General features: G+C 42.6%; 2 protein-coding genes across 2 annotated transcripts in view; one reads left to right on the top strand and one right to left on the bottom strand.

Annotated features, from left to right (window-relative positions):
• Positions 1–12,432: 12,432 nt before the first annotated feature.
• On the top strand, positions 12,433–23,089 carry PIGH (phosphatidylinositol glycan anchor biosynthesis class H). The gene is made up of 4 exons (XM_012438010.2): positions 12,433–12,673; positions 18,116–18,325; positions 19,789–19,872; positions 22,209–23,089. Exons 1-4 carry the CDS (start codon positions 12,458–12,460, stop codon positions 22,299–22,301), a joined length of 603 nt encoding a protein of 200 aa, XP_012293433.1. The 5' UTR covers positions 12,433–12,457; the 3' UTR covers positions 22,302–23,089.
• PLEKHH1 (pleckstrin homology, MyTH4 and FERM domain containing H1) overlaps positions 22,865–25,112 on the bottom strand; it is a 69,893-nt gene continuing 67,645 nt past the window's right edge. Inside the window, 1 exon segment of the mRNA XM_064374974.1 lies at positions 22,865–25,111. Within this exon segment, the coding sequence (XP_064231044.1) occupies positions 25,005–25,111 (107 nt within the window). The 3' untranslated portion in view covers positions 22,865–25,004.

Here is a 25,112-nt window from a genome sequence, read left to right as displayed (position 1 = left end):
TGCCAGCCATGCACAGCAGCTCCCAGTGAAAAAAAAATAGCTCAGAGCAATCTTTTGAATCTATGCTCCTATGTTGCAATCCTCAAGCTTGCCCCAAATAAATTCTCTAGTTATATTAATTTCGCCTCAGCTTCTTCCTTTTAGTCCCCACTGGAATTGTTAACAAAGCAGCCCTAGAAATATAGCTGGGAAAGCTCATTATTTTCTTTCTCTTTTTTTTTTTGAGAGTCTTCCTCTGTCACCCAGGAGTGCAGTGGCTCAATCTCAGCTCACTGTAACCTCCACCTCCTGGGTTCAAGAGATTGTTGTGCCTCAGCCTCCCAAGTAGCTGGGATTACAGGTGCCAGCCATCACAACTGCCTAAATTTTTTTTGTATTTTTAGTAGAGATGGTGGGTCTCACAACATTGGCCAAGCTGGTCTCAAACTCCTGGCCTCCCAAAGTGCTGGGATTATAGGCGTGAGCCACCGCACCCAGCCTATTTTCTTAAACAATAAACAACTGTGAAAGCTCATTATTTTTTCTAAACAGTGTTTTCCTAGTCTTTTTATCTGTAGGTACTTTGCTTAAAAGAATTCCAGATAGCCTGAGAAGCCCCAGGAGCTTCAGAACCCTTTGTCAATTACCAGAGGAAAATAAGGCTGGTGCAAAATTGGTGCCAACCAGAACCGGCAGCTCCTTGTTACCTTTAGATCATTAAGATATCATCATCATATTAAAATCCCACCCATAGAAGAAAATCCCCACCATTTTCTGCACATGCATTGTATGAAGATGCATGTTTGTGATCGTGGGCTCCCTGCACATGTTTACTCCATAAAATTCCTCAGCTTCCCATAGCTCTGGGAGAACCTGTCTTTAGAGCAGGGGTCCCCAACCCAGGGCCACTGACTAGTACTGGCCTGTGGCCTGTTAGGAACCAAGCTGCACAGCAGGAGGTGAGTAGCAGGCAGGAGAGCCAGCGAGTGAAGCTTCATCTGTATTTACAGCCACTCCCCATCACTGGCATGAATACCTGAGCTCTGCCTCCTGTCAGATCAGCAGCGGCATTAGATTCTCCTAGGAGTGTGGACCCTATTGTGAACTATGCATGTGACGGATCTAGGCTGCATGCTCCTTATGAGAATCTAATGCCTGATGATCTGTCACTGTCTCCCATCACCCACAGATGGGACATTTGGTTGCAGGAAAACAAGTTCAGGGCTCCCACTGATTCTATATTATGGTGAGTTGTACAATTATTCCATTACATATTACAATGTAATAATAGCAATAAAGGGCACATTTATTAATGTAATGCACTTAAATCATCCCAAAACCATCCCCTCCACCAGGGTCTGTGGAAAAACTGTCTTACATGAAACTGGTTCCTGCTGCCAAAAAGGTTGGGGAACGCTGCTTTAGAGCAAGAGCTCTCTCCTCTATTCATGGCCAGGAATAAAATCTGCTTGCTTTTTGTTTTTCCTATTGGGTATTCTTTATTTGCAACCCATACAAAGTAGGGAAAGAACTCAGTTTGCCAGCAATAGAATTACAGGGTACATGTTGACATGAAGTGGTCATAGCCCAGGGGCATCTCATGGATGATGGCTGCCTTCAGTGGCGTTAGTACAGAGCTCCTTGGGGTGCATGAGTTTGGTGGTCCTCCATTGGCGCTGGTCTGGCCCACGTGCACCTCATCCACACTCACCATTAGGTAGGGCTCCAGCAGCTGGTGGCCCTTCATGAGCACACGGCACAGGTGTCATAGCCTGATGGGTTCTTCTTCCCTGCTGCCCTGAAAAAACCATCGAGAACAGCAGAAGTTATACTAAAGAAAGAGTTTAATAATTGTAGGTAGGGTTAAGCCACGTGAGGAGAACAAGGAGAAATTTCTCAAACCCCTCTCTCCAGTAATTTAGAGGCTAGGGTTTTTTAGGGTACTTTGAGAGGCAGGGGGCTGGGGAACTGAAATAATTGATTGGTTGGGGATGAAATCACAAGGGCATCTAAAACTGTCTTTGTACAGCTGAGTCAGTTCCCAGGAACTGTGGGTGGTCTCAGGACCAGGCGGTCTCCCGTAATTTACTGAAATGCTGAATCTGAAAAGGATTTCCAAGGCTAGTTCTTTAGGTTTCACAATAGTGAGGTTATCTATAGGAGTAGTAGAGGAAGTTATAATATTGAGACCTCCATTACGTGACTTTGGGGCAGTAAGAAACTTACAGTAAACAGAGGAAGCAACAGCAGATCATTGTTTAACTGTGTTCAAGCTCTTACCAAAATTCTTCAGCAAAGTTCAAGCCCCTACCATAATTCTAACCATGTCGTATGAATGTGGCCTCAATCTCCGAACAAGGAAGGGGGTCAGTTCTCCTTGCCTCAAAGTTTAGCTATAAACTAAATTCCTCTTACAGCTATCTTGGCCTCTGCACTGGAATATTAAAACAAAAAAACAAACCCAAACAATTAGGTTATAAAACTAGAAGCAAAATGGAGTCAGTCATGTTATATTTCATTACTTAAAATTCTGCAAAGGTTTCTCAGGGAATGTAGATCCTCGAATAGCCATTCAACAGCATGGTGCCAGACCATAGGCTGGTGCCTCTGCCCCTGGCTGGCAACCCTTGAAACAGCCACAGGAGTGGAGGCAGCCCTGGGGAAAAGCAGCACCCAAGCGGCCCTTGACTAGCCATTCTGCTTCCTCCATTGGCCCTTCTCCTCCCCTCATTCCCTTCATCCCTCCCAAGGTCGAAAGGAAGGGACGAGGCTCACCAGGGAAGCATTTCCCTCTCAATCTCTCAGCGCTTCCAGGGGCCTTGTGCAGAGTTGTCCTTTCTCCACGGCCAAGAAACTCCTGTCCTCTGAAAGCTGGAGCTATCAGTCCCATTAGCGCCAGCCCCTGGCGGATTCCCACCCCCTTCCTCTTCTCCTCCTCAAGAATATGTTTTGTTAAAATATTTGGCCTTTTGTCAGGCGCAGTGGCTCACACCTGTAATCCCAGCACTTTGGGAGGCTAAGGTGGGCAGATCACAAGATCAGGAGTTCGAGACCACCCTGACCAACATGGTGAAACCCCGTTTCTACTAAAAATACAAAAATTAGCTGGGCATGGTGGCGCATGCCTGTAATCTCATCTACTCAGGAGGCTGAGGCAGGAGAACTGCTTGAACCCGGAAGGCGAAGGTTGCAGTGAAACAAGATTGTGCCACTGCACTCCAGCCTGGGTGAAAGAGTGAGACTCCATCTCAGAAAAAAAAAAAAAAAAATTGGTCTTTTGTTCTTGGTTTCTGAAACAGCTCTGGAGCAATAAAGGTGAAAGGCTCTAGTTATTTATAATGAGCCCCTTTTAACTACACCTGAATTTATGTTAAGGCGGTGAGTTTTGTTAAGTCCCTAGATAACCACAGGCTTAGGAGCTGGTTGCCAGGAGAACCAATCAACTCAAGGGCTTGAAATTCACACACTCTGCCCCTGCCAACACACACCTTCCGGAAGGGGAAGAGGGGCTGAAGGTTGAGTTGGCCACCAATAGCCAATGATTTAATCAACCAGGCCTACATAATGAAGCCTCCATAAAAACCCAAAAGAACTGAGTTCAGGGGACTTCCACATATGGGGCACAGGGAAGGTGGTGCACCCCAACTCCACGGGGACAAAAGCGCCTGAGCTCAGGACCTTCCCAGACCTCCCTCTATGTATCTCTTCATCTGGCTATTCATTTGTATCCTTTAAAATATGCATTATAATAAACCAGGGAGCATAAGTCAAGTGTTTCCCAGAGTTCTATGAGCCTTCATGAGCAAGTGGCACAGGTGTCACAGCCTAACCAGTTTTTCTTGCCTGCTGCCCTGAAAAAAACCACTGAGAACAGCAGGAGTTGCAGCAAAGACACAGTTTAATAGGAAATTAACTGAACCCAAAAGGAGCGTGTGGGAATGCCAATTAACGGCTGGTTGGTGGGAAGTTCCAGAAGCTTGGACTTGTGACTGATGTCTCAAGTCAGGAGCACTTTTGTGGGACTGAGCTGTCAACAGGCTCTGTGGGATCTGACATGACTTCTAGGTGGACAGTGTCAGAATTGAATTGCTTGCTTGGTGTGTGGGGAAACCCCCCCATACACTTGGTCACAGAAGTTTTCTGTGTTGTGAGAAACAACAGGAGAATCAAACTGTATTTTGTTTTGTTGTTTTCTTTCCAGTGCTCTTGTACAAAAAACAAGTGCCCAGAGAGCTGCCTTGCCCCTTGTACCATGTGAGGACACAGCAAGAATGTGTCATCTATGAAATGGGCTATCACCAGACACCAAACCTGAAGGCAACATGATCCTGGACTTCCCAGCCTCCAGGACTGTGACAAATTTCTGAGGTTTCCTCTGAGGAAGTTTTCTGATTGGGGAAAAAAACTGAGGGTTAGCACCAGAAAGTCCTAATTCAGCTTCATTTGGCATCAAAAAGCCCAATAGAACTTTCCATGTGTTCCCACTGAAGCCCTAAACCTCCTTCCTTTTGTTTAAGGTGGTATATATAGTTGTCCCTCTATATTAGTGGGGGATTGGTTCCAGAACCTCCCTCAGATACCAAAATCTACAGATGTTTAAGTTCCTGATACAAAATGGCATTGTATTTGCATATAGCCTATACAATCTTCCTGTAAATCAGCTCTAGATTACTTGTAATACCTAATACAATGTAAATGATATGTTAATAGTCATCCTGTATTGTTTAGGGAATGATGGCAAGAAAAAAGTCTACGCATGTTCAGTACAGACACTATTTTTCTTTTTCTTTTTTTTTTTTTTGAGACAGAGTCTCACTCAGGCTGGAGTGCAGTGGCATGAACATGGCTCACTGCAGCCTTGACATCCTGGGCTCAAGGGATCCTCTTGCCTCAGCCTCCTATGTAGCGAGGACAGGAGGCACGTGCCACAATGCCCAGCTAATTTTTTTGAATTTTTTGTAGAGACAGGGGTTTCATTTTGTTGTCTGGGCTGCTCTCAAACTCCTGGGCTCAAGCAATTCTCCTGTTTCAGCCTCCCAAAGTGCCGAGATTACAGACGTGAGCCACCAAACCAACTATCTGAATATTTTCCACCCATGGTTGGTTGAATTCACGGATGCGGAATCCACAAATACAAAGTTCCTACTGGATACTTTTATCTCTGGCTAAAGAATTACATTGTACTAAACAAAACCTCAGTAGGTAAACTAATCTTTTCTCCTATTAAAGTCTATTTTCAGTTAATACATAGGCCTCTAACGTTAGATCCTAGGATGGCAGAGAAAGATTTCCTCCCAGGAGTGCTCAACTCTGGTGGCTCCCTAAAAATAATGGGAGCTTTTTAAAAATACTCATGTCTGCCGGGTGTGGTGGCTCATGCCTGCAATCCGAGCACTTTGGGAGGCTGAGGTGGGTGGATCACAAGGTCAGGAGATCCAGACCATCTCAGCTAACACGGTGAAACCCCCTCTCTACTAAAAATACAAAAAATTAGCCAGGCGTGGTGGCACATGCCTGCAGTCCCAGCTACTCGGGAGGCTTAGGCAAGAGAATCACTTGAACCCGGGAGATGGAGGTTGCAGTGAGCCAAGGTCACACCACTGCACTCCAGCCTGGGTGACAGAGCGAGACTCCATCTAAAAAAAAACAAACAAAAAACAAAAACAAAAAAACAAAACTCATGTCCACATTCTCCTTGCCTCACTGCCCATTCTGATTTAATTACCTGGGATGGACCCAGGTGTAGGTTTTAAGAGGTCCCCAGGTGATTGTACTATGCAGCAGGGTAGAGAATCCAGTATTAAGAGTTATATTTTTCAGTACTTCTCAAATTTTAATGTCTAAGAGTATCACCTGAGAATCTTGCTAAAACTCAGATTCTGAGTCTGTAGGTTTGGTGTGAGACTCAAGAATCTGCATTTTGAACAAGCACCTAGCCATTGCTGCTGGTTTACCTCCCACACTTTGACTACATCAGGGTTTTTAAAAATCAGGGCTCTTTTACCTTTCTTTTGAACTCTTCATAAAAAATAGTTACATAAAGGTAACTTATTTCCAAGGCTACACAGTTGTGACTTGATCAAAATCATGAAACTGAGCTGAGGGAGTTATGGTCTAATTGAACCTATTTGTAAAACCTGTGCCCATCAAATTAGATCCATCTTTTATCTAAACTTTCTCACAAGCTTGGCTTATTACACTTAAAAACATTTAGTGTACAAGAACCAAAAGTATCCTGATATTACAAGGGAAGAGGAACATTCCACATAAAAGCCAGGTATGATCCTAGACTTAAGTTGACTATATTAAGCTCTACTGTCTTAGGAAGTCACAAGATGGAGATGTGACTCCATGAAAAAAGCCTCTACTTTCTGTGCTGTATCAGATTCTGCTAATAGATTTCTTTCTGTTTCCTTTCTTCTATTTTTTTCCCCACTGTCATTCTTCCTTACTTGAAACAATTACTAGCCATTTTCACTGGCTAGGAAAACAACAGGGTGACAGCAAGTAAACTACGGTAGATTAGTGTAGGGGAAAAATAAGTATTTTTTTCTTTCATTGCTAAGTTAATGGCTAACAAAGCATATGTTAACATGAGAAAAAGTATACAACTGCTGGGCATGGTGGCTCATGCCTGTAATCCCAGCACTTTGGGAGGCCAAGGCAGGTAGGTCACAAGATCAGGAGTTAGAGACTAGACTGGCCAATATAGTGAAACCCTGTCTCTACTAAAAATACAAGAATTAGCCAGGCACGGTGGAGAGTGCCTGTAGTCCCAGCTACTCGGGAGGCTGAGGCAGTATAATCGCTTAAATCTGGGAGGCCGAGGTTGCAGTGAGCCGAGATGGCACCATTGCACTCCAGCATGGGTGACAGAGTAAGACTCTGTTTAAAAAAAAAAAAGTATATAAAAAAAAAATTAACCAGCTAGGTACGGTAGCTCACACCTGTAATTCCAGCACTTTGGGGGGCTGAGGCATGCAGATTGCTTGAGACCGGCCTGGGGAACAAGGTGAAACCTCATCTCTATTAAAAATACAAAAATTATGCCTTGGGGCAGTTCTGTGAAAATATATATATATATAAATTAGCCGGACATGGTGGTACACACCTGTAGTCCCAACTACTGGGGAGGGTGAGGCAGGAGGATTGCTTAAGCCCAGGAGGCAGAGGTTGCTGTGAGCCAAGACTGTCACTGCACTCCAGCCTGGGCAACAGAGCAAGACTCTGTATCAAAAAAAAATTAATATGAGAGAAACATATAAATTTATTTAATATATGACATAGGAGCTTTTATAAAGAGGAAATACATAGGTGGCAGGATTATGGATATATTTTGTTTTATAAAATTTCAATTTGATGTTGGGTAAATACCAAATATACCTTACTAAAAAAGAGAATGACAAGGCTGGGCACAATGGCTTATGTCTGTAAGCCCAGCACTTTGGGAGGCCAAGGTGGGAGAACACCTTGAGTCCCCAGGAGTTTGAAGTTATAGTGAGCTGATATTTGTGCCAGTGCACTCCAGCCTGGGTGACAGAGTGAGATACTGTCTCTAAGAATAAATAAATAAAAAGGGAGAGGTAATAAAATTTTTAATGTACATTATGAAAATATCAGAAAACATCAAATACCTACAAAGAAGGTCTAATGAAAGATGTGCCAAATAATTGTTAAGCATTGCTGAGAGAAATTAGAGAAGATTTCAACAAATGGAGAGATGCCAGGTTCATGGATTGGAACATGTGGCATAGTTAAGATGTCAATTCTCCTTTAAATTGATTGATAGATTTAGTACAATCCAAGCAGATTTTTTGGTGAAAATACAAAAAGCCTATAGTAGCCAATACAATTTTGAAGAAAAGTTACAAAATTGAAAGACTTAATAGTATGGGAAATCAAGACCTACTGTAGAGCTACAGTAATTGAGATAGGTTGCTATTAGCACAAGGATAGACAAAACAGAACATAATAGAGAGTGTGGCAATAGATTGACAAATATATGGTCACTTACTTACAACAAAGGCACCATCACAATCTGAGCGGGGAAAGGGTAGTCTTTTCAACATATGCTGTTGGGAAAAAAAATGACCCTTAACCTCTACGAATAAAAACTAATTCAAAATGGATCACTGGCTTAAATATGAAAGGTAAAATAATTGAGCTTTTAGGAAAATAAAGATTTGCAAAGTTTTTTTTTTCTTAGAGACAGGGTCTTGCTCTGTCACCCAGACCAGAATGCAGTGACTTGATCACAGCTTACTGCAGCCTCGACTGGGCTCAAGCAACCCTTCTGCCTCAGCCTCCCTAGTGCCTAGTAGCTGCGCCGCCATGTCTACCTATTTTTTTTTTTTTTTTTGGTAGAGTCCGAGTCTTGCTATGTTGCCCAACATGGTCTGGAACTCCTGAGTTCAAATGATTTTCCTGCTTCAGCCTCTCAAAGTACTGGGATTATAGGCAGGAGCCACCATGCCCACAAGACAGGCAAAGCTTCCTAAACAGGACAAAATATTATACAACACTAGCCATAAAAGACAAGATTGATAAATTGGACTTTATGAAAATTAAAACCTCTGTTCATCAAAAGACACCATTAAAGTATGGAAAAGTAAGTCACAGACTGTGTTTTACTGCTTGGAGGATATACTTGAATTTAAAAATGTCCTTAAATGGACAGATAAGGAGACTTCCAATTCTGAAAGATGAAACAGACACACCTTTGCTATCTATCCCACTAAGAAAGCTAAAACCTTGTGCCTGTAATCCCAGCTACTTGGGAGGCTGAGGCACAAGAATCGCTTGAACGTAGGAGGTGGAGGTTGCAGTGAGTAGAGATTGTGCTGCTGCATTCCAGCCTGGGCAACAGAGTGAGATTGTCTCAATAAAACAAAAACCAAAAAATCCACACAGCAGTAACAAGGATTTTAGCGACTGGGCACAGTGGCTCATGCCTGCAATCCCAGCACTTTAGGAGGCCAAGGCAGGAGGAATGCTTGAGCCCAGGCATTCACGGTTACAATGAGTTATGATTATAACACTGCACTCTAGCCTGAGTAACAGAGCAAGACCTTCTCTCTAAAAAGAAAAAGGATTTTAGAGATCTTACATTACCACAGTATTTATTCCTAATAATTAAATATTTTTTAAAAACTAGGTAAAGTACATTTGATCTTTTTCTTTCTATGACTCTATAGTTGTGAAACTTCTTAGCCTGCTGGGCATGGTGACTCATGCATGTAATCCCAATTCTTTGGGAGGCTGAGGTCAGAGGATCACTTGAGCCCAGGAGTTTGAAAATAGCCTGTAAAACATAGTGAGATGTCATCTCTACGAAATATACAAAAATTAGCCTGATGTGGTAGAGTGTGCCTATAGCCCTAGATACTTAGGGGGCTGAGGTGGGAGGATCTCTTGAGCCCAGGAGGTCGAGACCACAGTGACCCATGACTGTACCACTGCTGCACTCCACTTTGGGTGAAGAGTAAGACCTTGTCATAAAAAAAAAAAAAAAAAGGAAACTTCTTAGCCTATACAGGTTCTTAACCTTTTTTGTATTGTAGACCCTCTGGAAGTCTGGTGAAACAAATTTAAAACATTTATTACAATAATGTTTTAAAGTGTATAAATACATGGGACTTCTAAGAAAATCAACTACATTAAAATATAGTTATCAAAATATTGTTTAAAATGTGTTGTAATATGTTTCTCTTTATTGACACATTAAAAATAATATCTAGTGGTGGATCTAATAATCATTGCAATTTTGACATTTTGAAACAATTATTGTGAAAAGAAAATATCTGTGATTTCTGTCAGTGACAAAAATCACAAGCTCTACAATACTAGTTTTTTGCCTATATTCATAATCAAAAGAAATGTTGTTTTATTTTTATTTATTTATTTTATTTATTTTTTTAAAGACGGGGTTTCACCATGTTGGTCAGACTGGTCTTGAACTCTTGACTTCAGGTGATCCACCCACCTTGGCCTCCAAAGTGCTTGGATTACAGGCGTGAGCCACCACGCCTGGCCTAATGTTAAATTTTAATTAGAAGTTATGGACCTAAAAATGAAACACTGATTCTATCCATGGAGCCCAAGTTAAGAACTCCAGGACTACAGGCTTCCCCAAAACATTAACAGTACTTATCTCTGAGTGGTGAAAATATGGGTGGTTTACATTTTTTTCTTTTCTGTATTTTTCAAATTTTCCACAGTAAGCAAATACCACTTTTAAAATTATAAAACACATGATATATGCTATAGTAAAAGCAGTGATATGGTTTGGCTCTGTGTGCCTACCTAAATCTCATGTTGAATTGTAATCCTCACTTGTTAGGGGAGGGACCTGGTGGGAGGTGATTGGATCATAGAGGTGCATTTCCCCCACGCTGTTCTCATGATACTGGGTGAGTTCTCTCACAAGATCTGATGGTTTAAAAATGTGGCATATCCCCCCTCCCCTCCTGCTGCCATGTAAGGCACATCTTGCTTCTCCTTTGCCTTCCACCATGATTATAAGTTTCCTGAGGCCTCCCCAGCCATGCGGAACTGTGAATCAATTAAACCTCTTTTCTTTATTAATTACCCAGTATCAGGTAGTTCTTTATAGAAGTGTGAGAACAGACTAATAAAAGGGGTGTATTAATTGTCAGATTGAGAGCACAGAAAAAAAAAAACTGGAAAAATAAAGAAATGCTTGAAGAACTCTTTTAGAAAAAAAGAAAAGGGAAACAAAATCCTGAATGAAGATGAAGAAACAAAACCTGACTTTCATCAGAGAGACTTAAAGCTGGTGAGACCTTTATGCCATTTATTTTTAGTTTTTTAATTAATATAGACACAGTCTTGCTATGTTGCCCAGGCAGGTCTTAAACTCCTAAGTTCAAGTGATTCTCCTGCCTCAGCCACCTGAGCAGCTGGGATTACAGGCATGTGCCACCATGCCCAGCTAATTTAAAAAAATTTTTAGTAGAGACAGGGTTTCACCATGTTGGCCAGGCTGGTCTTGAACTCCTGACCCAAGTGATCTGCGCTGCTCGGCCTCCCAAAGTGCTGGGATTACAGGCATCAGCCACTGCGCTCAGCCCATCACAAGTGTTTTGACGGTCCACACAGCCACTGCTGGGCCACATCAAAAGTAAAAATGGAACCCACAAGCCACTATTACTCATGAGTTTAGTAATTTTATTATCCATTTCTTCTGCATCTGCCACTCCTGCTTACTTCCCAGCCAGGTCTTGCCTGTCTACCTCCGTCCAAGTAGTCGTTTAGGAGAGAGAATTCCCAGGCAGTGAAATCCAAACTCCTTTCCTACAAGATCCTCTTGGATCTGACCCCTACCTACCTCCCCACCTTCCAGCTGTTTCCCTCACATACCAACCTTTCGGGCCTTTTGATTATTTCAATAAGCCAAGCTTGTTCCAGCTTCCAGGGCTTTGCCTTTCCTGGTCTTTCTTTCTGGCAAAGTCCTCCTCCAGAGCTCCTTCAGTCCTGTCGGGCTCCTTACCCTTGTAACTCCAGTGTCCTCTTACTCAGAGACTTCCCCTGACTGTCCTATGTAAAGTCCTCAGTCCATTCCTGACAATTAACATAGTATTGCCAAGGACACTCTTTGAAGTTATTTCAATATCATCTCCTACTAGAAAGGAAGCTACTCGAGGGCAGAGACTGTCATCAACATCGTTCACCGCTACATCCTCAGCACCTCAAATTACCTGACACAGGAAAAGAGTAAGTGGAATGAATACCTGTGGACTGTCTCCTTGTGGCTCACTCTGGCTTAGAGAAATCAGCTTGCTGAGCAAAAGCACGATTAAAACTGTTGGTTTGGGCTGGGTGCAGTGGCTCACACCTGTAAACCCAGCACTTTGGGAGGCCGAGGTGGGCGGATCACCTGAGGTCAGGAGTTCGAGACCAGCCTGGCCAACATGGTGAAACCCCATCTCTACTAAAAATACAAAAATCAGCCAGGCGTGGTGGTGGGTGCCTGTAATCCTAGCTACTCAGAGGCTGAGGCAGGAGAATCGCTTGAACCCAGGGAACAGATGTTGCAGTGAGCCGAGTTTGCGCCACTCCGTCTCAAAACAAAAACAAACTATGGGTTTGTTTCGAGACAGGGTCTCGCTCTGTCGCCCAGGCTGGAGAGCAGTGGCGTGATCTCGGCTCGCTGCAACCTCGACCTCCCAGGCTCCAGCGATCCTCTCGCCTTGGCTTCCCAAAGCGCTGGAGGCGTGAGCCAACGCGCCCGGCCTAAAAGCGTTTTAATCTGTCCGCTGAATTGTTGCCCCCAACAAGCTTTGTACGAAGACAATTATAGAAGCTGGGCCAAGGTCGGCCGTGAACGACGCACAGCCTCAGACCCCAGCAGGGCTCTTGGCGCGCAACTGAGGCTGCGCGAGCTTAGGGGCGGGGCGTGGCGACGCGGCTGCCGGAAGCGGGTCCGGAGCTGGCGAGACTGGGAGAGCAGGCGATCGCGATGCGGTGCGGGCGGCCGAGTGGGGGCAAGCCAGTCATGGAGGATGAGCAGAGCTTTTCGGATATCTCCGGCGGCCGCCTGGCCCTGCAGCGCCGCTACTACTCCCCGTCCTGCCGGGAGTTCTGCCTCAGCTGCCCTCGGCTCTCGCTGCGTTCGCTCACCGCTGTCACCTGCACGGTGTGGCTGGCGGCCTACGGACTCTTCAGCCTCTGCGAGGTAATGGCTGATCGGCCCCTCCGCGCGCTCGGAGGAGGGGGTTCGGCTTTGGGAGGGTCTTTGGGGTCTTTAATCGAGCCCAGATCTCTGGTCGGCCCCTCCTACAGTGGTAGGACCAGAGGGCGGGAACTCACGGGTTTTGGGGACGCCACTCCGATGCTGGACAGCTCTTTAAATGACGTTTGGTGAATGTGTGCTCCTGGAGAGTACATTTCCCCTCCGTGTCTGTGCTCTGCTCTGTGGGTTCACCCAGCATACATCTAGTTCTTGCACTATGGTCTAAAACTTTAACTTACACGTGTTCTATGCAATATAGGCGCGTAGTAATTTAATTCCAAGAGTTCAGGGAACTACTAAGTGGGTCTTCCTCGTCTATCACTTCTGCTCCTCAAAGGCAGTGCTGCTAACGATACCTTATGTAGTCTTCCACAAACTGTCTTTGCCTCCAGAGTGTACACTTGTGTATCTGTGTGTATAGATACAATGTTATAGTTCTTCCTAATCTGTTTTTCAATACAGTTTAACCCTCCCTCCTCCCAAACTCTCTCCCAATTTTAAGTACTTTCTAAAGGATTATGAAATTTTGGACGTGTGTGGTATCTGTGCTCAATTTCCAGATTCATTCCTGTTTCCTCTGAGCCTCAATTTTTTACATCTGTAAAATAGAATTCATGCCTGCCATACCAGCTTCATGATATTGTGAAGGTTAAATGCAGTAACTTTGTAACAGTTCTCAAATAAAAAGAATTATCCTAATTGCCTTTTCAGGATGAGTTCTACTTTCATATGTAGTGCCTGAATTGAACGTATTATCCCAGAAGCGATCTGATCGGAGTTAAGTACAGCAGGGCTACTTATTTCTGTAACTTGGATACTGTTTCCATTACTGCATCCATTAGCTTTTTTGCTGTCAAAGCATATTTCAGAGTATGGTAATTTAGCATAGAAATATGCAGAATTAAGACTGCTCTAATTGTAGAAAACTATCTAAAAGTCTGTTCAGGCAGGGTGCGTTAGCTCATGCCTGTAACCTAGCACTTTGGGAGGCCGAAGCAGGTGGATCACTTGAGGTCAGGAGTTCGAGACCAGCCTGGCCAACATGGTGAAACCGTGTCTCACTATGTATTTGTATTTGTATCACCATGTATTTTGTATTTGTAAAATACAAAAATTAGCTGGGCGTGGTGACGCATGCCTGTAGTCCCAGGTACTTGGGAGACCGAGGCAGGAGAATCACTTGAACCCAGGAGACAGAGGTAGCAGTGAGCCAAGATCGTGCCACTACACTCCAGCCTTGGTGATAGAGGGAGACTCTGTCTCAAAAAAAAAAAAAATTTGTTCGTAAGTCAGTTAAAATGATGGTTAAATTGATTTCACGGCCGCCCCCAACATTTAAAATATAGTATAGTTGAATTTTAGTACTAGCCTGAGTTGTTATAGCCTATGTACGTGGTCATGTGAGGAGGAGGAGGAAATAGATATTTATTAAATGCCCACTGAGTGCCGGATGCTTTACTAAATTTCTTACTTCAGCCCTAGAATGAAGAAAACCAAGGCTTACAAAGAATGACTTACCAAAAGTCTCAAAGCAGTAAATGGCAGATCTGGGCTTCAAACCCAGGGCTCTCTGACTCCAAGACCCTTTTTTTCCCTTTATACCATTGTATAGCTGATCTTAGGCAAAATTTAAAAACAAAAGCCTGCTTTTATGCCAGGTCCCCTCTGTACTTACATCTCTCATCCTGGTGTACTCTGCTCACCCCTATCAAGTGCCCAGGATTTAGTGACCTCATCTTCCTTTAAACTCTACTGCAACACTTCCTAAGGGCTCTGTGTGCCAAAATTTCTTACCTTTGCTATTCAAAACTGTTTATGAGAGTAGTGAATATCTGGAATGAGAAGAAATCTGATTGAAGGAATTCATTCAAACATACAGCTTAATACCAACTCAAATGAATATTGAATTATTTGAATTCTATACAGAAAAATGAAGTAAAAAAAATGCAGGTAGTAATGAAGTTCTAGGCATGGATTGCTTTCATTGGAAAACTGACATGGATCAAATCCCTAAGGATTTACTGTCCTTAATCCCTTCATGTTTTTGAGTTCACAGTTCTATTAAAGTTCCAGGTTGTTCCCTTGTTTATTCCAACCTGGAATGTTCTTCTCCCTTCCCTTTCAACTAATTAGATTGGTCACTAACCACCACCTCCCCTGCACCAATTAAATCCTATTTCCTTGGATGTGATGGGATATATTCTTGTGTGCTTTTATATCTTTTTCTTTCTTTTTTATTAAAAAAAAAAAACAACTTTTCCTTTGGCACTTGTAGTCAGTATCAGAGTATCCTCCAGAATATTTTCTATGTATTAATCTTTCCTTTAATAAATCTGTAAGGGTCGAGGCTGAATTGTATTCCTCTCCATTCTTCATAATGCTTACTCAGTGCAATTAATCTTAACTGCAAAATTAGATCTTTTTGGATCATCAGAGACCCAGTACTGAATCCTCCATTCATCAATCAACAAATAGCACAGAGATCAGCAAACTTTTTCTTTCTTTTTTTTTGAGTCAGGTTCTCACTCTGTTTCCTAAGCTGGAGTGTAGTGGTATGAATACCCCTCACTGCAGCCTCAGTCTCCTGGACTCAAGTGATCCTCTTATCTCAGCCTCCTGAGTAGCTGGGACTACAGGTGTGTGCTGCCACACCTGGCTGATTTTTGTATTTTTTGTAGAGATGGGGTCTCACTATCTTGCCCAGGTTGGTCTTGAATTCCTAGCCTCAAACAATCCCCCTACATTGGCCTCCCAAAGTGTGGGGATTCCAGGCGTGAGCCACCACGCCTGGTCCAAACATTTTCTTTAAAAGACTAGATAGTAAATATAGCAGGTTCTGTGGGTCTGTCTTATAATATTCTTTTCTTTCTTTCTACAGCCCTGTAAAAACTTAAAAATCATTCTTTGCTTGAGATGGGCCAGACAAAACCAGACCACAGGCCCAAATAGTTTGCAGATCCCTGATCTAACACTATGAGTTAAGTATAAGGAAGTAGAAAGAGACCATCAAAGAAAAGCAGAGCTAGTGAGTAGTTGAAGTGGTAAAAAACAGATTTTATTCAGGAACAACTACAGTAGGGGAAAAGAGACTTCAGTAGAGAATTCCAAATTCCTCAGTTCTGAATACAGCATGAACAAGTGGAGACTTATAGTCAAGGAGCAGTGTGGGAGTCAGTGGATAGAAAATTACTCAAAGGAAACATCAGGGGCAAGGTGGGATTCTGGCTAAACTGACTTGACAGGATTCTTGCTGAAGGCAGGCCAGGCTGATCAAATACCAAGGGTAGGAGTTCTTTCTAAACTGATTCAGCAAGATTCTTGCTACAACTGGGTGGGCAGTGCGGGCCCAACAAAGATGTCAAGGTCAGAGTTTAGAGGGCTTAGAGGAGCCTGACTAGAGGTAGACAAAGGAGGGCGTCTTGTCAGTACCAAGAATAATAAGACATTTTCTGCCCTCCAGGAATGCAGTCCAAAATTACCAAATTTCTTTGATTTTATGTCATCAATAATTTTTTTTCCTGTGCCAGCCTTCTAAATAATAGCTTCTGGGAAAAAAAGATAAAATCATGCCACATGAAAGAAACACACCAATAGAAAACACATTTTAACTTCAGAAATGTTAAAGATTGTACATTTGTCTCAGAATCAAGGGAATAAATAATAGACACCATTTTTTGAGCCCTTAACACATCACTTAGTCAACTGTAAGTCACAGAACAACTAAAATAGCCTTAAGAGATAAGGACCTTTTCTATTAACAAGAAGTCATAAGGTAGGAGGGCTCCCAAGTTCACACAGAGACTCATTTGATTCCGGCTCTTGTAATCTTACTGCTGACACGCTTATGGACTCTACTTGTCCTCCATCTGGTCCTCCAAGTGCAGAAACTGCACTTCCACCCTTAGCGTCCTCTAGCTCTCCACTGGGTCTGGCAGAGGCCATAGTAGTTCCAGGTGTGTAAACCTCATGATGAAGGGAACTTCTCTTCTGTAGATTTTTAAAGATGGAACTCAAGTTTTCCAGAAGCCCCTCCAGCAGATCTCCCATCACATCTCATTGGCAGAGTTGCATCATAGGACTGGGAACCAATCATGATTCACTCCCTAGTTCAATTGGGGCGGGTGGGTGGCTGTTTATTGGGCAAGCCTAGTATTTGCTACACTGTGCTAAGCACTTCATAACTGTTCAGTCTGATTCTGCACTATATACAGATGGTTCCTGACTTATAGTGGTTTGACTTAGGTTTTTTTACTTTAGTATGATGCAGAAATAATACACAGTCAGTAGAAACTATACTTAAAGTACCCATACAAACATTGTTTTTCACTTTAAGTACAGCATTGAATAAATTACATGAGATTTTCCACGTTACTATAAAACAAGGTTTGTGTTACATAATTTGCCCAACTGTAGGCTAATGTAAGTGTTCTGAGCACATTTCAGGTAGGCTAGGCTAAGCTCTGATGTTTGATAGGTTAGGTGTATTAAATGCATTTTAAAATTTTAATTTATTTAGTGCTAGAACTCAACATTAAATGCATTTTCATCTTACAATGTGTTTATCAGGACATAACTACCTCTTGTATTCTGCTGAGAGAGTGTGAAAGGAAAATATTTTGGTCCTTTTTTTTTTTTTTTTTGAGACTAGTCTCACTCTGTCACCAGGCTGGAGTGCAGTGATGTGATCTCAGCTCACTGCAACCTCTGCCTCCCAGGTTCAAGCAATTCTCCTGCCTCGATCTCCCGAGTAGCTGGCACTACAGGTGTGCATCAACACGCCCAGCTAATTTTTGTATTTTTAGTTAGAGACAGGGTTTCACCATGTTGGCAAGGATGGTCTCAATCTCTTGACCTTGTGATCTGCCCGCCTCGGCCTCTCAAAGTGTTGGCATTATAGGCATGAGCCACCATGCTTGGCTGGATCCTTTTTTTTAAAGAGGCAGTATCTTATTCTGGTTCCCAAGCTAGAGTGCAGTTATATGATCATAGCTCACTGCAGCCTTGAACTCCTGGGCTCAAGTGATCTTTTTGTCTCAGCCTCCCTAGTAGCTGGAATTACAGGTATAAGCTACTGCATTCAGCTGATTTGGGCCCTTAAGTTGGAATTTTGGAAGAAAAATTTCTGAGATTGCTGTGATGATGGACATTTTGTTGATGGAGGTTTGCCCCAGACCTATCCATGTGTTGTCTGAATCTGTTTCACTGTATACTTTCATAGCACCTCAGAACCCAAATAAAAGCAATTTCCTTTTCCTCCATGCATGTTCCCCTCCGACAACAGAAGAAAGGCCTTTTTCTTGATTGCCTGGAGTTGACTTGTACAGCACAGGAATATGCAGAGGACCACTTGGTAATCTTACTGCCTGTATCTGGCTCTCTCTTCAGAACAGCATGATCCTCTCTGCTGCCATCTTCATCACCCTCTTAGGTCTGCTTGGTTATCTCCATTTTGTGAAGATTGACCAGGAGACTCTGTTAATCATTGATTCCCTTGGCATTCAGATGACTTCATCTTATGCTTCAGGCAAAGAAAGTACTACCTTCATAGAGATGGGCAAGGTCAAGGATATTGTCATCAATGAGGCTATTTACATGGTAAGTATTTAAGAGGTAAGTATTACAGGCCTCTCTGGAGGAGGTAGCCAGCCCAAGGGATGTTCCCAGATCTAAACTTAATACCTAAATACCTAAAGTACTTAATGTCACAGAATTAAACATGAAGACCCTCTGCTCTACTACTTATACTACTAGAGTTTTCTTTTTGGCTGGCACATTTAATAAAAGTGAAAAGTAAGCTACTGCATTCAGCTGATTTGGGCCCTTAAGTTGGAGTCTGGAAGAAAAATGTCTGAGATTGCTGTGATGGTGGACATTAAAAAAGTAAATCGCGCCGGGCGCGGTGGCTCAAGCCTGTAATCCCAGCACTTTGGGAGGCTGAGGCAGGTGGATCACGAGGTCAAGAGATCGAGACCATCCTGGTCAACATGGTGAAACCCCGTCTCTACTAATACAAAAAATTAGCTGGGCATGGTGGTGCGTGCCTGTAGTCCCAGCTACTCAGGAGGCTGAGGCAGGAGAATTGCCTGAACCCAGGAGGCGGAGGTTGCGGTGAGCCGAGATCGCGCCATTGCACTCCAGCCTGGGTAACGAGCGAAACTCCGTCTCAAAAAAAAAAAAAAAAAAAAAAAAAAAAAAATAAATCGCTTTATTTTTAAAGAGATGCAGTAGGCTTTCATGGATAGGGAATTAACATTTCAACTTTATCTTCAAAATTATCACTGGCATTTTTTCCTTCTCTTTCTTTTTTCTATTTTTTTGAGACAGGGTCTCACTCTGTTGCCCAGGCTGGAGTGCAGTGGCATGATCACAGCTCACTGCAGTCTCAAATTCCCAGGCTTAAGCCATCCTCCCACCTCAGCATCCCGAGTAGCTGGGACTACAGGCTCATACCACCATGCTTAGCTCGTCTTTTCTATTTTTTGTAGAGATGGAGTCTCACTACATTGCCTAGGCTGGTCTTGAATTCCTGGGCTCAAGCCATTCTCCTGCCGTGGCCTCCCAAATTGTTTAGTTTACAGGTTTGAGCCACTACGCCTGGCTCTCTTTTTTCATTTAAAGAATAAGAATATACTTTTCTTCCACTTCAAAAGCTATCAAGTGTTCTACTACTTAGAGATAACCATTTATGAAAAAGTGTTGAGCCTTCCCTTAGGAAAAGGGAATGTGGCCAGGTCCGGTGGCTCACACCTGTAATCCCAGCACTTTGGGAGGCCAAGGTGGGTGGATCACCTGAAGTCGGGAGTTCCAGACCAGCCTGGCCAACATGGTGAAACCCTGTCTCTACTAAAAATACAAAAAATTAGCTGGATGTGGTGGCTCACACCTGTAATCCCAGCTACTCAGGAGGCTGAGGCGGAGGTTGCAGTGAGCCGAGATCATGCCACTGTACTCCAGCCTGGGCAACAGAGTGAGACTTCATCTCAAAAAAAAAAAAAAGAAAAGGAAGAAAAGAATGCAAAATAATTTTCACTTAGACCTTGCTATTTATTTTCTTACAGCAAAAGGTGATTTATTACCTCTGCATCTTACTGAAGGATCCAGTGGAACCACATGGGATATCCCAAGTAGTACCCGTCTTCCAGGTCAGCATAGAACACTTTTACCGTTCTCCAATTAATCCTCAACCTTTTCAGTAGGAGTGTAAATTCCTTTTGTCAGAGTATTGGAAGATATCTGACAGCTGTTTTGAGGGAGAATTAGGATTTCAGTTGCGAAGTTCCTTTCTGAGGCAAATATAGGCCTTGAAAAATATTATTAATTAATTAATGTATATTTTATTTTATTTTAGACAGAGTCTCACTTTGTCACCCAGGCTGGAGTGCAGTGGTGTGATCACCACTCATTGCAGCCTCCACCTCCTAGGCTCAAGAAATCCTCCTGTCTCAGCCTCCTAAGTACTTGGAACTACATGTGTGCACCACCACGCCCAGCTAATCTTTAAATTTTTAATAGAGATGGTCTTGCCATGTTGTCTAGGCTGATTTTGAATTCCTGAGTTCAAGCAGTTCTCCCGCCTTGGTCTTCCAAAGTGTTGGGATTACAAGCATGAGCCACCACACCTGGCCTTGTGCAGATTTTAAAGAAAACAGTCAAATATATAGCAACTTCTACCTACAAATCATCATTCATCTACTTTGACTCTGTCGGTCTACTAATGTACAGATTTTCAGATAGAGGTCATTGATATACTCACACTGTACACTATTATGTGTCTTTGTAAATTAATATGTATGTATCCTACAAAGGCCATTATATTTATTATTTTAAATTTTAAATAATTATATTGTATAATATATTGAAATAACAGTTTAGCCACTCTTGCTAGCTTTTAAAATCATGCCTGGTTTTTTTTGTTTTGCTCTTATAAAAAACACTTATTAGCTGGGCGCAGTGGCTCACGCCTGTAATGCTAATACTTTGGAAGGCTGAGGCAGGCAGATCACTTGAGCTCAGGAGTTCAAGACCAGCCTGGGCAACATGGTGAAACCCCCATCTCTACAAAAAATACCAAAATTAGCCGAGCATAGTGGCACACATCTGTGGTCTCAGCTACTTGGGAAGCTGAGGTAGGATTGCTTGGGCCCAGGAGGTAGAGGCTGCAGTGAGCTGTGATCATGCCACTGCACTCAGCCTGGAGCAAGACCCCATCTCAAAAAACAAAACTAAAATTATACAAACATGATAATAAAGGTAGTTATTTATGTGCATATTTATGTATACAGTTAACCCTGCCTCACTGACCTTTTTCATAAAGGACTTAAGATAGCTAAGCTAAAAAATTATTTTGCATTATAATTCAAACTTATTTTATTAAATCTTATGAATAGATTATATAGATTTCTAGTGTTTAAGATTCGGCTCCAGAGATTGGGCAACTTTACCATACTTGGGGGTTTTGTACTTGTTTTTCTACCATCTTGTCTAATAGCGAATTTAGCTTTGTTAGCTTAATATGTAGGTAAAGGCATTTTAAAGTAGGTGAATTTGTATCTCTTTAAATGATAGGCTTTTTATATTTCCTTATATTACCTATCAATATTTTGTCTTATTTTAAACTACCTATCTTCTCTGTTAGGTAGAAACTGAACATTATATATTTATATAGATTTTTTATATTTTTAACAATTCTTTATATATTTTGGGTAGTACACTTTTATTAAATATACTTTCACATATATTTTTTCCATTCTGTGGCTTTTCTTTTAATTTCGGTTATGTTACATTTCACTGTACAAAGCATTTTTCAATATTTACATATTAAACTGCACTTCTTGTCTTTGAGGGCTATTTTACAACTTGTGACATTTCTCGAGGGTCCATTTTGTTTTTCCTCTTGCTTACTCTTAGAGATGGAGTTCATGAAATTTAGACAGATTAAAAAGCTATCATTTGATCTCTCACCTAGCACAATTCACAAGCTGGGCTGTGAGACTAGCTGGGACTCCCAGCAAGGTGCTCTGAGGCCTGAACTTAACTCCCTGAGCTCACTGCTGTGCTATTTATACCCCTTGATGTGGGTGAGAGATTGAAATTGCATGTGGGCCCAGCACCTTGGCTCATGCCTCTAATCCCAGCACTTTGGGAGGCCGGGGCAGGCGGATCACTTAAGGCCAGGAGTTCAAGAGCAGCCTGGCCAACATGGCGAAACCCAGTCTCTACTAAAAATACAAAAATTAGCTGGGCATGGTGGTTTGTGCCTGTAGTCTCAGCTACTTGGGAGGCTGAGGCACAAGAATCATTTGAACCCAGGATGCAGAGGTTGCAGTGAGCTGAGATTGTGCCACTATACTCCACCTGGGGGGACACAGCAAGACTCTGTCTCAAAAAAAAAAAAAAAAAAAAAAAAGGTTGCATGTGGATGCAGCACCACTGTTCTCACATTCACCTTGACTCTGCATATCTCCCCTTTGGAATTCAGAGTGCCAAGCCCCGGCTGGACTGCTTGATTGAAGTATACAGGAGCTGCCAGGAGATCCTGGCACAGCAGAAAGCCACATCTACAAACCCATGAGGCCCAGCATTCAGAAGGCCAGCATTGTCTTTCACAGGAGATATGACTTTTAAGCCATAGTGGCTGGTTTTCCATACTCTAAACCATCAGGTGGACACAGTCCTAGGAACCAGTATGGATGTAGTGCATCTCAGAGCCATAGAGCAGCTGACTGGAAATCTAACTCAATGTATTTCTGTGTATTATAGTGTTTTCCTTGTACGGTTTTGCCTACTTTACCAAAGGAGGGGAGACCTTAAGAATTTTGACACAGTATGTCAAAAGTAATGTCAGCAGAGCACTTTGTGAAATTGCTAAGCATGTTCAGGTTTACTTTGTGTTGATGTTTGTGAAGCAAAACAGTGGGAAACTACCATCGACTGTCTTGAGAAAGGTATACTTACCAATTACATAGTACCCCTGTGTCAAGTTACAAAAAAAAAAAAAAAAAATCAAGCCCATCAGGTACTGGTTAGCAGGAAGAAATGTCCTACAAAAGACGAGTCTGTCAACCTAGCACCTGTGTTCTCTACAGGGCTTATTTACGACTCTCTTAATAAACAGATCTCCTTCCAAAACAACAGTTACCTGGTTCACAGATAGCTGCTTTTTATTGACAAATAAGATCATGGCATTTCAGTCATGGTGTCAAGCACATTAATACTTTTCTGTTACTCAGCATTTTTTAAATCATTTTAAAAGATACTTTTGCCAAGAGGGATGAGACAAACAGCCAGACAGAAATTTGACTTTGGTTTTCAGACATGGGACTCTCATGTTAACAAAGAATAAATAAGCAAATCATTGAATCCTTTGTTTCTAAGGCAGTTTCTTCTGTATAAAATCAGTAAACTAAAGAGGATTCCTGAAGGGTTGGGGTGGAGAGAGGGTAGGGGAAATAGATTGACCACAAATTCAGTGTGAACACAGCTCCTTTCTTGTTTACTCTTCCTTCGGGCTCCTACTGTTCTTTCTCTGGGTAGATAATGTTGTTCTTATTGGCCTTAGAGACACCCAAGATATTATAAAACCAGAGCCGTTATGTCTATCACCAGCCCTGCAGGAATTGTTCAGGAACCTGTAGTACATGTGACTTGTTCGAGGTAGAAATGTCTCAGCTAAATCCCCAAATCCTGGGGTAAAGGGTGTGAATAGAAATGACTGTACAACTACTTGCCTTGCAAAGTCAGGTACATTTAAAAGAGGCAGAGACTTGGATGTGCTGCTTTTTTCATCATGCTTGTCAGTTTACAGGGTGAAAGAGGAGAAGCTTACAGCAGCTGAGGCGTTCAGATAAACTAGTCCTGGCCTCACAGTTTTTGCTGTGCACAATATGCAGATATTATTGGCTAAAGGCTTGGTTTTGGATGCTACTGCTAAATAAGCAGTTTTCAGCACTTTATTGACAGATAGTAAGGCTGCCTTAGTGCTATGAAATAGAACTCAGTTTCTCAGATGATGGAAAATCAGAGTATGAACTCTTTCGTTTTGTTTTTGTTAGGGGAAGGTGTAGATAGTCTCCTCTGCACGCAGTCAGAAGATCTGAATTGAGAAGGGCTATGGTGTTATCAGTAAGGCAAAAGATGAAAGAAACTCCTCTCTATTTCTTTTAGATGCTACTCTTAGGCTAGGGCAACTATCACATATGTATCCTTGCCCTCAAACTAATTCCCAGCAGAAGTTTGCCAGAAGTCTCAGGGAGCATATCCAGGCCCGCATGCCTGAAATAGTCTTCTGTGTTTCTGACTCATTTTTGGTGGTCTTACAGCAGCAAAAAGCAGAGTGCATTTGCTTGGTCTTTTACAAGAGCAAGAAAAAAAATGGTGGCCCACAGTAGTGAACACAGCCTTCACCGAGCCCTGTCCAGTCATTAAAATGAGACAGGGAGAGGTCAGATTGGAACTACCCCCTGCCCTGGCTTGCACATTGCATGGGTTTGGCTTATAGTCCAGTGTGAGAGAAACAGCTTGAATCTTAGCAGGGAGAAGGGGCAGTACCAATGCCTACATACCAATAATGGGGAAAAGTGAGTCTATTCTTTTTTCTCCAGCTCTGTCAGCACCTTTCCCATTTGGGAAAGGCAGTCCAGTTTAGTGAGTTCTAGGCTTCTGTCAGAGTGCAGGAGAATTGGAAATTTTAGTCCTATTCTGTTTAGCGACGTTCAGAAAACTTCAAGTATAAATAAGACCATATACAATATTAAAAAATTAGCTTCCAGGCCAGGCGTGGTGGCTCATGCCTGTAATCCCAGCACTTTGGGAAGCTAAGGTGGGTGGATCACCTGAGGTCAGGAGTTCGAGAACAGCCTAGCCAACATAGTGAGACCCCATCTCTACTAAAAGTACAAAAATTAGGCATGGTGGTGCACACCTGCAATCCCAGCTGCTTAGGAGGCTGAGGCAGGAGAATTACTTGAACCTGGGAAGCGGAGGTTGCAGTGAGCCAAGATCGTGCCACTGTACTCCAGCCTGGGCAACATAGACTCTATCATCCCCCCTCCTCCAAAAAAAAAGCTTCCTTGAGAGTATCAGTGCAGAAAGCCTTAACTTATAGCACTGATGCCCTCAGTAACAGTGGATCACCCCTGTCTATAGAATCAGGTAGCATCTGGAGTCATTATTCTTACAAAAAAAGGAATAAGTGGTTTTAACACTGGGTCTGGATTTTAAAAAGCTGGGCCCTGAAACATTATAAAGCACCTAGAGAGTAAAGGCTTCACAGACACTAAAATGCACATTTCACAGAACAAGAGTGGTGGGGGGCTGTTAGACCCATCACAGTAGTATCATACCCCAGGATATGTATCCTAAATCCAGAGGCACTAGTGGTGTG

The sequence above is a fragment of the Aotus nancymaae genome, unplaced genomic scaffold (assembly GCF_030222135.1).
Source record: "Aotus nancymaae isolate 86718 unplaced genomic scaffold, 86718_ANA_hifiasm-v0.15.2.pri h1tg000011l, whole genome shotgun sequence".
Classification (NCBI taxonomy): Eukaryota; Metazoa; Chordata; class Mammalia; order Primates; family Aotidae; genus Aotus; species Aotus nancymaae.
Note: the sequence above shows the minus strand (reverse complement) of the source record. Positions and strands in the feature narration are given on the sequence as shown.